Below are 14,227 nucleotides of genomic sequence, written 5' to 3'. Positions count from 1 at the left end.
GCCAACATGTGATTTTCTTTTTATTATATAGACACATTCACAAACGAAAAGTACCCAAATTTATCAAAACAATTCATCGATTCCCTTGTGAGTGACAGAGATTTATGTCACTAATTTGGTTCTCCACATCCCAGATGTAGCTTGTATGAAAAATACAAGTGGTGTATTTCCCGATAAAACATTCACATCCATAATATACTCTCCATTTAGTTAATTTTTAAACTGATTACTGTATGCCTTGTATGTTACCATTTATAAGAAACATCAACCACTTTTTTTTTGACTGATCAGACAATATTCAAATCATTCTTGTTTTACATTATTTTATTACATATTGGTAATACTATAAGACTAGATTGATATTTCCAGAATATCTTGAGGTTACATTATCATATACTTTTGATAGATCACAAAATTTATATGTTAGCCTGTGAGCTCTGTCATCTCCCTCTTTCTCTGCTATTTTCACCCCCTGTTTGAAAAGTGTAAAACTGTCTGTGAGGTGCTATGCTGTCTCCTACCAGATTGCCATCTGCCAAAAAAAGTACATTTGAATCTAGCCAAAATTACTCCAACACCAAACCTTCCTAAAACCATGCTTTATTTCTTTGCCAGTATTTTCTATTCGTAAGATCTATACTTATTATTTATGATGTATTTAAAACCAGCCTTGCATAATTTGTAGGTTTTAAAGAAAGAGGGTGGATTTTAAATGCATCACACTTCTATTTTACAAATATAAATGTTTTCTGGCAGCATTTTCAAATTGCAAGGCATGGACATTAAATATAGATATATACATAATAGAGCAGAATCTGTTTATTTCTTAGAGTTTGACACTAAATTAGCTTCACAGCTAAGGGCTCATGGCAACTAAAACTGCATGAACTATAGTTTATGTAAAAGGTAAGCAACTGTACGTATTCCTGCCTTGTAGAAATACCACAACAGAGACTGGGGAGAGATGGGATGTAGGAGCTAGTTTTATTTTCAAAGTTATGCTAACCTGTGAGGAGTAGAAATATGTTATTAATAAAATGATTATTGATTTAATTATTTTTAAGCTCTGACTATATCTTCGGCTTTTATTTGCTTTCAAAGTGAGCTTGAGTACCCTTTTGGAGGTGATCCCATGTAATTCAAACACTGGTTGAGATCCACCATACAGGTGTGTATATTAAGCTAGAAATTGACTAGACATTTCTAAGGTATCCTTTTGGATATAAAATAAATACGCAACCAGAAAATCACTTTCAAACAGATGTTTTATTGTTTGCAATGTAGAGAAAGGTTTCATGTTGTCGAAGCTGTCCTTAATTGCTGGCCATGGCCTGTAAACAGAGAGAGAGAGAGAGAGAGAGAGAGAGAAACCTTGGTCAGTCACAGTACTGTTTAGAACTTTCTAACAGTAGTGTTCATCAGCAGGACATTACTGAACTTACAGTGCTGATCCAGCTTATGTAGGAGCTAACTTGGGTGAAGACTGTGGGCTTCTTGGGATAATTGCAACTAAGGCCAGAGCCAAAACTCACAATACCATGGACTTCCCAGGCACCATCAATATTCTGGCAGTTCAAGGGGCCACCAGAATCACCCTAAATCACATAACACAAAGATAGATTAAAAACTAAACCAACACATATGGAATCACTTTCCAATGAGCACCAGAATCTAATAACAAATGAATATAAGCACAAATGTGTCCTATAGGTTTAGCTTTTCTACAGCATTTCACAGACAGTACTTACATTGCAGCCAGACACAATGCCGTCTCCTCCAGCACAGACCATGGTGTCCTTAACTTGAGATCCCCACCAGTCAGGTTTAGTGCAGGTAGCATAGTCAACCACAGGGAGCAGAGCCTGCTGCAGGATATCTGCAATGGGACCTCCAGCTAGAGAAAGAGGAAAAGAGAAAGGATATAATCAAATTTCTAAATGTGTGTAGATACGGAGTACTATTATATTGGCTCCAGTCAAAACAGACCTCGCTAGAACAGGAACAGATTGTTTTACAATGAAGTCCTTTCAAATGTAACAGAATTTAGCCTAATGGGAAGAGCTACTGTGAAGGAAGCTCACTCTTCATGCGTCCCCAGCCAGTGACATAACAGGGAGCGTCATGGGGCAAAATGTAACCTTCCTCAGGAAGACATGCAGGTGTGATGGATTCAGTTAAAGTCACAGGAGTCTCCAGCTTCACCAAGGCGATATCATTACTGTTGCACACATGAAATAAGACAGGTGTCAATTCAGAACAGGTGTTAATACAATTCCAGTATTTCTCAAATTAAACTGCTAGTTTTGCACCACTGTGTTAAAATATTCCAGAGAATATCCTGGTAACTAATGCCATTCCATCAGTTTTTATAATAAATACAATATCAGCAATAAAGTAAATATATATTGCAGGTTTACATTTGAGAAATATTTCTTGGAAAAGCCCTCATATGTCAGCATTACTGATGATTTACACATTTTCTGTTATGTGTTTCATTTCCATTACCGGATAAAGAAAGGATTCCACTTCTCATGGACAATGATCTTGCCAGCTGGGACTGCCACAGAACCATCCTCGACCAACTTCAGGTTGTGTTTGCCAAGGTAAACTCTGTAAGTTCTGGTGCTGCTGCAGGACCACAAAAGAAACTGCTGAGTCATGAAATTCAAAACTGTGCGTGTTAAAACTATTTTACAACCTCACAGGTTATTAAAAAAAAAAAAAACATATTTCCCCCTTTAGCACTGTCGCCTCACAGCAAAAAGGTACTGGGTTCGAGCCCAGTGGCAGACGGGGGCCTTTCTGTGTGGAGTTTGCATGTTCTCCCCATGTCTGCATGGGTTTCCTCCGGGTGCTCTGGTTTCCCCCACAGTCCAAAGACATGCAGGTTAGGCTAATTGGTGGCTCTAAATGGACTGTAGGTGTGAATGTGAGTGTGAATGGTTGTTTGTCTCTATGTGTCAGCCCTGGTGACTTGTCCAGGGTGTACCCCACCTCTCACCCATGATCAGCTGGGACAGGCTCCAGCTTGCCCGCGACCCTGCATAGGATAAGCAGTTATGGATAATGGATGGATGGATGGATGGATGGATGGATGGATATCCATCAGTCTCAGTATCAGTCCAACTCAGTGCCAATTCCTACACACCGGTGAACTCTCCCCTATTATACAATAGCTACCAACCAGGGAAAGTGAAGGCTAACACATGCTTCCTCAGAGACATGTTAGAGCAGCCAGTTGTGTAGTCAGTTGCTGTATACAGAACTTTTCAAACTGTTGCTCATGCTGTGTCACAGGGCAGCATAACACACACTGAGGAAACTACTATCTATGTAGAGTTTGCATGTTCTCCCCGTGTCTGTGTGGGTTTCCTCCGGGTGCTCTGGTTTCCCCCACAATCCAAAGACATGCGGTTAGGTTAATATGGGACGGCCTTGGGCTGAGGTGCCCTTGAGCGAGGCACCTAACTCCCAACTGCTCCCCGGGCGCTGTTAGCATGGCTGCCCACTGCTCTGGGTATGTGTGTGTGCTCACTGGTCACGTGTGTGTGCATGTGTGTGTTCACTGCTTCAGATGGGTTAAATGCAGAGAGGAAATTTCACAAGTGTGTTATGAATAAAGTTGTGCTTTCTTCTTTTTATCTACCCTCATCTTCATACCTGAGCCCACAGGTGCCTATAATTAACTTGTGTCTCTGTGATTGACAGGGGAGAGTATGTAGGCCATTCCTCCTACAAATTTTGCTGCCATGAATGGATGTGGCATTGTCTTGACTCAATCTCGCCATCTCCAATCGACATGAGAGTGAACAGTTTTCTGATGAACCATTCAGAAACCCCTAACTCCACATATTTGCATCGTAGTGTTTCTTATTACCAGAATCTCAATGGAAAATTTTAACAGGGAATAATTCCATATTTAAGTTTCCAGTCGGCGGCACGGTGGTGTAGTGGTTAGCGCTGTCGCCTCACAGCAAGAAGGTCCGGGTTCGAGCCCCGTGGCCGGCGAGGGCCTTTCTGTGTGGAGTTTGCATGTTCTCCCCGTGTCCGCGTGGGTTTCCTCCGGGTGCTCCGGTTTCCCCCACAGTCCAAAGACATGCAGGTTAGGTTAACTGGTGACTCTAAATTGACCGTAGGTGTGAATGTGAGTGTGAATGGTTGTCTGTGTCTATGTGTCAGCCCTGTGATGACCTGGCGACTTGTCCAGGGTGTACCCCGCCTTTTGCCCGTAGTCAGCTGGGATAGGCTCCAGCTTGCCTGCGACCCTGTAGAACAGGATAAAGTGGCTAGAGATAATGAGATGAGATGAGTTTCCAGTCCAACATCAGGTTTATTAGGGTAGTGTAAAGTGGTATTCCTTGAAACTTGACGCAATGTTTACCTGATGCAGTGAGCAGCAGTCAGAACCCACTGGTCAGAGATCAGAGTTCCTCCACAGGTGTGGTACCAGTTACCACTGCTGGTATATTGGAGGGAGATCTGTGGAATTACCAATGAAAAATAGTTACAGAATATAAACTATATTTACCATCTGAAGCAGTGTAGCCTGTATTATTAAAAGTGTCAGCAATATAAATATGTGGTTTACCTGCCAGGGCCAGCTGTGGGCACGGACATCCTCACCACCCACAACCCTCTTTACAAGAGGAGCAAAGGTGGGCAGACCACACCCATAAGCTAAGGAACCACATTGAAAATCACATTTTACAAAAGAGCACTGAAACATATTATATTGCCGATTGGAGAAGTACAATATACAGTATAAGAGAATGTCTAAGGACACATGGGTCTGTGCACAGCTCAGAAGTAACAGAAGGATTCTTACCTCCAACAACCAGAATAGCTAGCACCACAAACTTCATCATGTTTGCGTCTTCGACTCTTTTCACCTTCTAGCTGGGATTTATATACTTTGGGACAGCAAGGAAGCTTGACTGCTGGGAAAGTTGTCTGGAAAATCAAACAAACCCAACTTGAGAGGATTCACCTTGATCTGACATATATCTAATGAGAAAATAGCTCCCAGCTAACATCTGTTAGGGGTGCAGATTTTTCACATCTTTGGGTGTCCAGCAAATCCACCTCACTGATGCATTTAACTCATGCGTATAAACCTACATTAAGTAAAACAATGCATATATGTATGTATTTTAATGCATATGCAGGCATATCTTTTTTAATTGGGGAAATGTTATTGTATTCAAAGGTTTTGAGCTTATGTCTAAGTCATGTAAGGTTTCCTGATGCCAGCTGCGAAATTCACAGGACAAGTGTACAAATAAAGATAATGTAAGTATTTTAAGACAGTTATCTATGAAACTAAACAGTATTCATGGGCAAAAGCAACAATGTAGGCGGAATTAAAATTCTAAGGATTGTGTAATTAAGTATATAAAGTGCAACTTTGCAGCAGCTATTGTACATTCATCATGAAACTCTTGATCTTGGCTTTGTTCATTGTTGGCGGTAAGAGGAACATTGCTTTCTAGCTAATTACGTTATTGACCTTTATTATTGATTATAATAATAATAATAATAATAGGGCGGCACGGTGGTGTAGTGGTTAGCGCTGTCACCTCACAGCAAGAAGGTCCGGGTTCGAGCCCTGTGGCCGGTGAGGGCCTTTCTGTGCGGAGTTTATCCTGTTCTACAGGGTCGCAGGCAAGCTGGAGCCTATCCCAGCTGACTACGGGCGAAAGGCGGGGTACACCCTGGACAAGTCGCCAGGTCATCACAGGGCTGACACATAGACACAGACAACCATTCACACTCACATTCACATCTACGGTCAATTTAGAGTCACCAGTTAACCTAACCTGCATGTCTTTGGACTGTGGGGGAAACCGGAGCACCCGGAGGAAACCCACATGGACATGGGGAGAACATGCAAACTCCGCACAGAAAGGCCCTCGTCAGCCACGGGGCTCGAACCTGGACCTTCTTGCTGTGAGGCGACAGTGCTAACCACTACACCACCGTGCCGCCTAGTACAAAAATTAATGTAGATATAAATATCTTATGCCAAATTATTATGGCATGTGACAAAAAAAATAAAGAAAAAAAATCAAAGTCCTCGTCTCCAGTTTATGAGTCCTAATGCAGTTAATGCACGAGTCCTTAAAATTAGGGCACGAGTCGGACTCGAAAACTACAAGCCTGTCTTTCATCATTTCTAATTCTTCCTCACTTACGGTGACAAAGCGATTGGCCGTCATTTTGCCAAGTTGCTCGACGTAATTATCGAGAAATAATCCAAATTTTTCGACCAATCAGCGTGCACGATTTCCTATAATCACCTGTGTATTTATACTAAAGACAATTAATCAACACCATCTGATCAATCATATTCGAGAATTCAGCAGCATTGCTACAATATAAACTATAACATGAATCAGTACATTAATAAATTTTCCACCACCCTGATTGTAGTTAAATGATTTCTGACAAACTCTTTAAGTAATTATTAAGAAGAAAGCATGAAAGCACTTCACGCTCTTTTTATGAGCATGTACATCAGTGTGATGCATTACATATACTGTACATTGTGTGTGTGTTTTAAACAGCCTATGGATGTGGGCGGCCCACCTTCCCACCCATTGTCAACAGGGTGGTTGGAGGTGACAATGTTAGAGCTAACAGCTGGCCCTGGCAGGTACTGTGCACATTTTCATCTGCGTTTTATTACATTTGCATCTGTATCGTATGTTTTGGAACTGATAGACTCTTACATTTTTATGTACTGACCTGGATAGCCAGTCAATTTCTCATAGTCACTAATTCCTTCTATATTTTGCAGATCTCTCTCCAGTACTTGAGCGGCTCCAACTACTACCACACCTGTGGAGGAACCCTGGTCGCTGACCAGTGGGTTCTTACTGCAGCTCACTGCGTCGGGTAAGAGACCTCATTTCTTTACTTTTATTTCAATGGAGAACCAATAACAAACAGAGCTGATATAATGTCTCAAAATGCATGATACTAATTGATAGATATATTGATAGATGATAAATGAATTCAATACAAAAGCAGATCTACTAAACCCTACTAAACTTGAGGCATGTGGTCCAGCAGCAGTCGAACCTACAAAGTGTATCTGGGCAAGCACAGGCTGAGCACTACTAATGAGCCGGGCTCCATTGCAATGGGTGTTGAGAGGATCATTGTTCATAATCAGTGGGACCCCCAGAGAATCAGGTTAGTGTCTTAAATATAGTTTCAGTCATGAACAGAGTAACACCACTAACGCTGTTTAATAGCAGTAAGTCTGTGTGAAGATATCTTTATCTTGACTTCTTTTTTTATGGTAGTTTTTGTCTCCTCATATTTCAGGAATGACATTGCCTTGATCAAACTGCAGAACCGTGTGCAGTTTTCTAACACAATCATGCCTGCCTGTTTGCCTGATGATGGACTGGTGCTGCCCGGCGGCACCGGCTGCTATGTCACTGGTTGGGGACGTCTTTGGAGTGAGTATAACTATACAATAACTATTCATCAGTAAACAATTTCATGTGTACAGTACTGTGCAAAAGTCTTAGGCACCTTATTTTTTTTAATACAAACTTTGTTATAGATTCCTATTTTATGACTTCTACAGTATCGAGTCAGTAACATTTTAGAGTTCCAAACGTTCGTTTTCCAGCACAAAATTAAATGTTATAGAAAAAAAGTTTGTATCTGAGCAGCATGTTACATAAGAGACCACTTTTCAGATGAAAAAAGAAAACATAATGAAGGCTACTGGGTTTTGCTGCAAAATTAAGAAACAATTGTGACAAAGTGTCCAGAAGAACTGTGGCTGGTACTGCAAGATGCTCAGTAAAACCGACAGCTCATTTCCTTATAAAACTGCACTCGCTGTACTTGAGACTACTATTTTTTTTGAAAGCAAAGGGTCGTCTCACACCAAATATTGACTTTGTTTTATTTATTATGGCTGACTGTGGTTTATAGTATTTTTTTTTAAATATTGAAACGTTTCAGGTCATTGTTTTTAAGCCATGTTTGGTCTACAGCATTTCTTTACATGTGCCGAAGACTTGTGCACAGTACTGTATATATTTACCTTGGAAAATTCTTAGTTCTTTCAGTAGTCAATGATAAACCCAGATAATTACATGTTCTTACCATATACAGTGGTGTTTGGAAGTTTGTGAACTTTACAATGTTCTATATTTCTGTGTAAATATGACCTAAAACAACATCAGATTTTCACACAAGTCCTAAAAGTAGATAAAGAGAACCCAGTTGAACAAAGGAGACAAAAATATTATACTTGGTCATTTATTTATTGAGGAAAATGAGCCAATATTACATATCTGTGAGTGGTAAAAGTATGTGAACCTTTGCTTTCAGTATCTGGTGTGACCCCTTTGTGCAGCAATAACTGCAACTAAACATTTCCGGTAACTGTTGATCAGTCCTGCACACCGGCTTGGAGGAATTTTAGCCCATTCCTCTGTACAGAACAGCTTCAACTCTGGGATGTTGGTGGGTTTCCTCACATGAACTGCTCGCTTCAGGTCCTTCCACAACATTTCAATTGGATTAAGGTCAAGACTTTGACTTGGCCATTCCAAAACATTAACTTCATTCTCTTTAACCATTCTTTGGTAGAACTACTTGTGTGCTTGGGGTCATTGTCTTGCTGCATGACCCACCTTCTCTTGAGATTCAGTTCATGGACAGGTGTCCTGACATTTTCCTTTAGAATTCGCTGGTATAACTCAGAATTCATTGTTCCACCAATGATGGCAAGCTGTCCTGGCCCAGATGCAGCAAAACAGGCCCAAACCATGATACTATTACCACCATGTTTCACAGATGGGATAAGGTTCTTATACTAGAATGCAGTGTTTTCCTTTCTCCAAACAGAACGCTTCTAATTTAAACCAAAAAGTTCTATTTTGGTCTCATCCATCCACAAAACATTTTTCCAATAGCCTTCTGGCTTGTCCACATGATCTTTAGCAAACTGCAGATGAGCAGCAATGTTCTTTTTGGAGAGCAATGGCTTTCTCCTTGCAACCCTGCCATGCACACCATTGCTGTTCTCCTCACAGTGTTCTCCTGATGGTGGACTGGTGAACATTAACATTAGCCAATGTGAGAGAGGCCTTCAGTTGCTTAGAAGTTACTCTGGGGTCCTTTGTGACCTCACCAACTATTACACACCTTGCTCTTGGAGTGATCTTTGTTGGTCGACCACTCCTGGGGAGGGTAACAATGGTCTTGAATTTCCTCCATTTGTACACAATCTGTCTGACTGTGGATTGGTGGAGTCCAAACTCTTTAGAGATGGTTTTATAACCTTTTCCAGCCTGATGAGCATCAACAACACTTTTTCTGAGGTCCTCAGAAATCTCCTTTGCTCATGCCATGATACACTTCCACAGACATATGTTGTGAAGATCAGACTTTGATAGATCCCTGTTCTTTAAATAAAACACAGTGCCCACTCACACCTGATTGTCATCCCGTTGATTGAAAACACCTAGCTCTAATTTCACGTTCAAATTAACTGCTAATCCAAGAGGTTCACATACTTTTGCCAGTCACAGATATGTAATATTGGATAATTTTCCTCAATAAATAAATGACCAAGTATAATATTTTTGTCTCTTTTGTTTAACTGGCTTCTCTTTATATACTTTTAGGACTTGTGTGAAAATCTGATGTTTTAGGTCATATTTATGCAGAAATATAGAAGATTCTCAAGGGTTCACAAACTTTCAAGCACCACTGTATAATCTCAAGTAATATGTTTGTCTGTTCCTCATTCGCTCTCTTGTTTCCAGCTGGAGGTCCTATTGCAGAAATTCTGCAGCAGGCTCTGCTCCCTATAGTCAGCCACTCTATCTGCAGTCAGCCTGACTGGTGGAGCAATCTGGTTACCGAGAAAATGGTGTGTGCTGGAGGGGATGGCCAGCTGGCCAGCTGCAATGTAAGTGCATTGTTTTATGTTCCCTTCCTGCAATGCTGCATTATACCTTTCACATTCCTATACACAAACAGGGACACCACCTTGTCTTCAAGCATGGCTTGACCCATTATCCATCAAGATATAAAAGAGATAGGCATCAAGATGACAAAGCACTTCTAAGTCCCTCTGGATAATGCCAAATTCTGCAAACAATATAAACATGTAATCTGTTTAAACATATTGATTTGGCATACACATTAATGCTGTGAATACAATTACTGTGCTGATAGATGCTCTTCTCTGGTTCATCAGCTATATGCAGGTCAATTCTACACTTTTAGATTTATTAGCATATGCTTTGTTTCAAAGTAGCTCAGATTTAAACCCAGATGTGCTGAAAGAACTGACAGTGATGAGCTTGCTGCATGAGCAAGTTGCTAGATAGAAACATGTGAAGTGTAAGATATTTGTTGGAATAATAGAGAAAGTGTAAAGCAAATAACTTGTACCATACATTTAAAAAAAGGTCTGTAAGTACAACCCTGATTCCAAAAAAGTTGAGACAAAGTACAAATTGTAAATAAAAACGGAATGCAATAATTTACAAATCTCAAAAACTGATATTGTATTCACAATAGAACATAGACAACATATCAAATGTCAAAAGTGAGACATTTTGAAATTTCATGCCAAATATCGGCTCATTTGAAATTTCATGACAGCAACACATTTCAAAAAAGTTGGGACAGGGGCAATAAGAGGCTGGAAAAGTTAAAGGTACAAAAAAGGAACAGCTGGAGGACCAAATTGCAACTCATTAGGTCAATTGGCAATAGGTCATTAACATGACTGGGTATAAAAAGAGCATCTTGGAGTGGCAGCGGCTCTCAGAAGTAAAGATGGGAAGAGGATCACCAATCCCCCTAATTATGCGCCGACAAACAGTGGAGCAATATCAGAAAGGAGTTCGACAGTGTAAAATTGCAAAGAGTTTGAACATATCATCATCTACAGTGCATAATATCATCAAAAGATTCAGAGAATCTGGAAGAATCTCTGTGCGTAAGGGTCAAGGCCGGAAAACCATACTGGGTGCCCGTGATCTTCGGGCCCTTAGACGGCACTGCATCACATACGGGCATGCTTCAGTATTGGAAATCACAAAATGGGCTCAGGAATATTTCCAGAGAACATTATCTGTGAACACAATTCACCATGCCAGCCGCCGTTGCCAGCTAAAACTCTATAGTTCAAAGAAGAAGCCGTATCTAAACATGATCGAGAAGCGCAGACGTCTTCTCTGGGCCAAGGCTCATTTAAAATGGACTGTGGCAAAGTGGAAAACTGTTCTGTGGTCAGACAAATCAAAATTTGAAGTTCTTTATGGAAATCAGGGACGCCGTGTCATTCGGACTAAAGAGGAGAAGGACGACCCAAGTTGTTATCAGTGCTCAGTTCAGAAGCCTGCATCTCTAATGGTATGGGGTTGCATTAGTGCGTGTGGCATGGGCAGCTTACACATCTGGAAAAACACCATCAATGCTGAAAGGTATATCCAGGTTCTAGAGCAATATATGCTCCCATCCAGACGACGTCTCTTTCAGGGAGGACCTTGCATTTTCCATCATGACAGTGCCAAACCACATACTGCATCAATTACAGCATCATGGCTGCGTAGAAGAAGGGTCCGGGTACTGAACTGGCCAGCCTGAAGTCCAGATCTTTCACCCATAGAAAACATTTGGCGCATCATAAAATGGAAGATACGACAAAAAAGACCTAAGACAGTTGAGCAACTAGAATCCTACATTGGACAAGAATGGGTTAACATTCCTATCCCTAAACTTGAGCAACTTGTCTCCTCAGTCCCCAGACGTTTACAGACTGTTGTAAAGGGAAAAGGGGATGTCTCACAGTGGTAAACATGGCCTTGTCCCAACTTTTTTTGAGATGTGTTGTTGTCATGAAATTTAAAATTACCTAATTTTTCTCTTTAAATGATACATTTTCTCAGTTTAAACATTTGATATGTCATCTATGTTCTATTCTGAATAAAATATGGAATTTTGAAACTTCCACATCATTGCATTCCATTTTTATTTACAATTTGTACTTTGTCCCAACTTTTTTGGAATCGGGGTTGTATGCTTTGATGTCTCTGAGGGAACCCTTAAAATGTATATGTATAACCCTACAACAGAGTGTTTACATATTAGAAATTATTCAAAACCAGAACCTTTTGAAATAGTTAAACCTTTATTTATACAGAAAAACTTTTGAAGAAGCCTTTTTAAGGGCACAATGCCAAAGTATAACTAACCACAATGTATAATCATCTCAGCAGGTCACAGTACAGAAAATGGGAACACACCTACACATGCCCATTTTGATTACTTTATTTGGGAGGACCAATACCTATTTAAAAAAGCAACACAGCACCCAAATATTTACAAGGAGCATCTTGTGACTCTCACATCAATACAAATACTGTACTGATGTACAACCACATATAGATGTTAAGTATATCAGTCACACCTACACATGCCCCCCCCCCACACACACACACACGTGTGATTCGATAACTGCATCTACAGACATGCTTGTAATTCTTTTGTACAGGGTGACTCTGGTGGCCCTCTGAACTGTCAGAGATCTGATGGCGCCTGGATGGTTTATGGTATAGTAAGCTTCGGCTCCAGTCTGGGCTGCAACTACTACAAGAAGCCTTCGGTTTTCACCCGTGTTTCTGCCTACATCCCCTGGATCAACCAGGTGGGTGCACTGTTATCTTACACATTAATATCTTATACATCAGTTTTCTATACACTTACTAACACTGTGTACACAGTTAGATGTGTGTTTAATCAGTCCCCCAGGATTTCGCGGGCCTTTTTTATGATTGTTGCGGGCTAAAATGTCTGATGTTGCGGGGGGGTGTTTCCAAAAAATTGCGATGAAAGTTGCGGTGTTTTTTAGGTTTTTGTTGCGATTACATTGCGGGAGGAAGTGAAAGTTGCGAGACATTGTTGCGATTTTCTCTTTTTGTGATTTAAAATTGAGTGATATTTTAAATATTAAGTTATTACTGAAAAACTATTGATTAAAAAAACAAAGACACTGAGAAATGGTCCTATAAACATCTTTACCAATATAAAAGATTACCAGGACTACAAAAATGCAGAAAAATAGGCTTTACTTATCCAAATGCACCTGTTGGTTCAAAAGTTAAAGTGCAGAGAACCTCACAGCACAACATGAAGTTACCTTAAAATATAATATAAATGCCTCAGCTTTCATGTAAGAAAAAAAAACTATTAATACTAGTACTGTGTGCAGGCAGTCTCTCCTGAAGACTAAATTAAACAATAATTATAAACTAATAAAATAAATGGCTCAGGCTTCATAGAAGAAAAAAAAAACAATTTGAACAGAATCTCACAGTATGATGCTGAAGCTGCCTAAACAATGGAAAATAAAATACCATTTTGGCAAAAATGTTGTCATCCATTAATTTCTTGTATTAAGTAAAAAAAAATGTAAAGTGCACACAGTCCTTCACTGTAAACATAACACACTTTCAGTAACAGAATTTAAGCCTACATAAACACTAACTCGCACATGCTGCTTCTCTTGAACGGAAACACGGAAGTAAGTAAGGCGGAAGGTAGTTTGTCGACGTCACCTCAAGACGAGGCCAACGATTGGTCAAATTTGCGGGAAAGTTGCGGTGATTGGATATAATTGCAACACCACCCTGAATTCGCGGGGATTGGTTGAATTTGCAAATCGCAACATCGCGAAATCCTGGAGGGTCTGTGTAGTTTCTGCAGAGTATCTGATGCTTATCTTAGTGCTTAATGTCCCACAGTTATTTATTCTTTTTCCTTTCCCTTTCTAGGTAATGACTGCATATTAAACCGAAGTGTGCTTCATGAGCAAATAAAAATATCTAATCAATAAAACAGATTAGTTGTATTGTTTGTCTCCTTTCTTCAGTTTTTTCCCCAGATCCTAATGACTATTTTTACAATAGCATCAAAAATCTATCAATACAATATGGACTTCCATTAAATGGTTAGTGAGTCAGTAGAAAGGCAATCTTGGCTACATGTAAATGAAACACATTTTCTTTAGCTCAATATTTTCTTTCTTTCTTTCTTTCTTTCTTTCTTTCTTTCAGATCAGCCCATAAAGCCAAGTTTGTCTCAGAATATAAATGTCTTAAGTTTTATGCGAACAAATCTTACAATATTGAACAGATTATCTGGTCTAGTATCAAACACCCCCTTGGGGCGGCATGATGGT

At 40.0% G+C, this 14,227-nt stretch overlaps 2 protein-coding genes across 2 annotated transcripts; one reads left to right on the top strand and one right to left on the bottom strand.

Annotated features, from left to right (window-relative positions):
- Positions 1-1,284: 1,284 nt before the first annotated feature.
- LOC132892565 (chymotrypsin-like elastase family member 2A) lies at positions 1,285-4,865 on the bottom strand. The gene is made up of 8 exons (XM_060930847.1): positions 4,826-4,865; positions 4,589-4,677; positions 4,382-4,479; positions 2,506-2,628; positions 2,082-2,218; positions 1,749-1,894; positions 1,443-1,595; positions 1,285-1,331 (listed from the first exon to the last, which is right to left on the bottom strand). The coding sequence occupies exons 1-8, from the start codon at positions 4,863-4,865 to the stop codon at positions 1,314-1,316; spliced, it is 804 nt and encodes a 267-aa protein (XP_060786830.1). The 3' UTR covers positions 1,285-1,313.
- Positions 4,866-5,429: 564 nt separating this feature from the next.
- LOC132893542 (chymotrypsin-like elastase family member 2A) lies at positions 5,430-13,838 on the top strand. The gene is made up of 8 exons (XM_060932733.1): positions 5,430-5,466; positions 6,564-6,652; positions 6,797-6,894; positions 7,069-7,194; positions 7,330-7,466; positions 9,798-9,943; positions 12,542-12,694; positions 13,821-13,838. Exons 1-8 carry the CDS (start codon positions 5,430-5,432, stop codon positions 13,836-13,838), a joined length of 804 nt encoding a protein of 267 aa, XP_060788716.1.
- Positions 13,839-14,227: the final 389 nt, after the last annotated feature.

This window comes from Neoarius graeffei, chromosome 10 (assembly GCF_027579695.1).
Source record: "Neoarius graeffei isolate fNeoGra1 chromosome 10, fNeoGra1.pri, whole genome shotgun sequence".
Taxonomy (NCBI): Eukaryota; Metazoa; Chordata; class Actinopteri; order Siluriformes; family Ariidae; genus Neoarius; species Neoarius graeffei.
This window is presented reverse-complemented; position numbering and strand designations above follow the sequence as displayed.

Bases quoted from the DNA above. Each gene is read 5' to 3' on its own strand.
- LOC132893542 (XM_060932733.1), top strand. From the start codon at position 5,430: ATGAAACTCTTGATCTTGGCTTTGTTCATTGTTGGCG. The intron at 6,653-6,796 runs GTACTGTGCACA...TATATTTTGCAG, and splicing joins CTAACAGCTGGCCCTGGCAG to ATCTCTCTCCAGTACTTGAG. The intron at 9,944-12,541 runs GTAAGTGCATTG...TCTTTTGTACAG, and splicing joins GCCAGCTGGCCAGCTGCAAT to GGTGACTCTGGTGGCCCTCT.
- LOC132892565 (XM_060930847.1), bottom strand. From the start codon at position 4,865: ATGATGAAGTTTGTGGTGCTAGCTATTCTGGTTGTTGGAG. The intron at 2,219-2,505 runs GTAATGGAAATG...TGTGTGCAACAG, and splicing joins TGGAATCCTTTCTTTATCCG to TAATGATATCGCCTTGGTGA. The intron at 1,895-2,081 runs GTGAGCTTCCTT...CTCTTTCTCTAG, and splicing joins TGGCTGGGGACGCATGAAGA to CTGGAGGTCCCATTGCAGAT.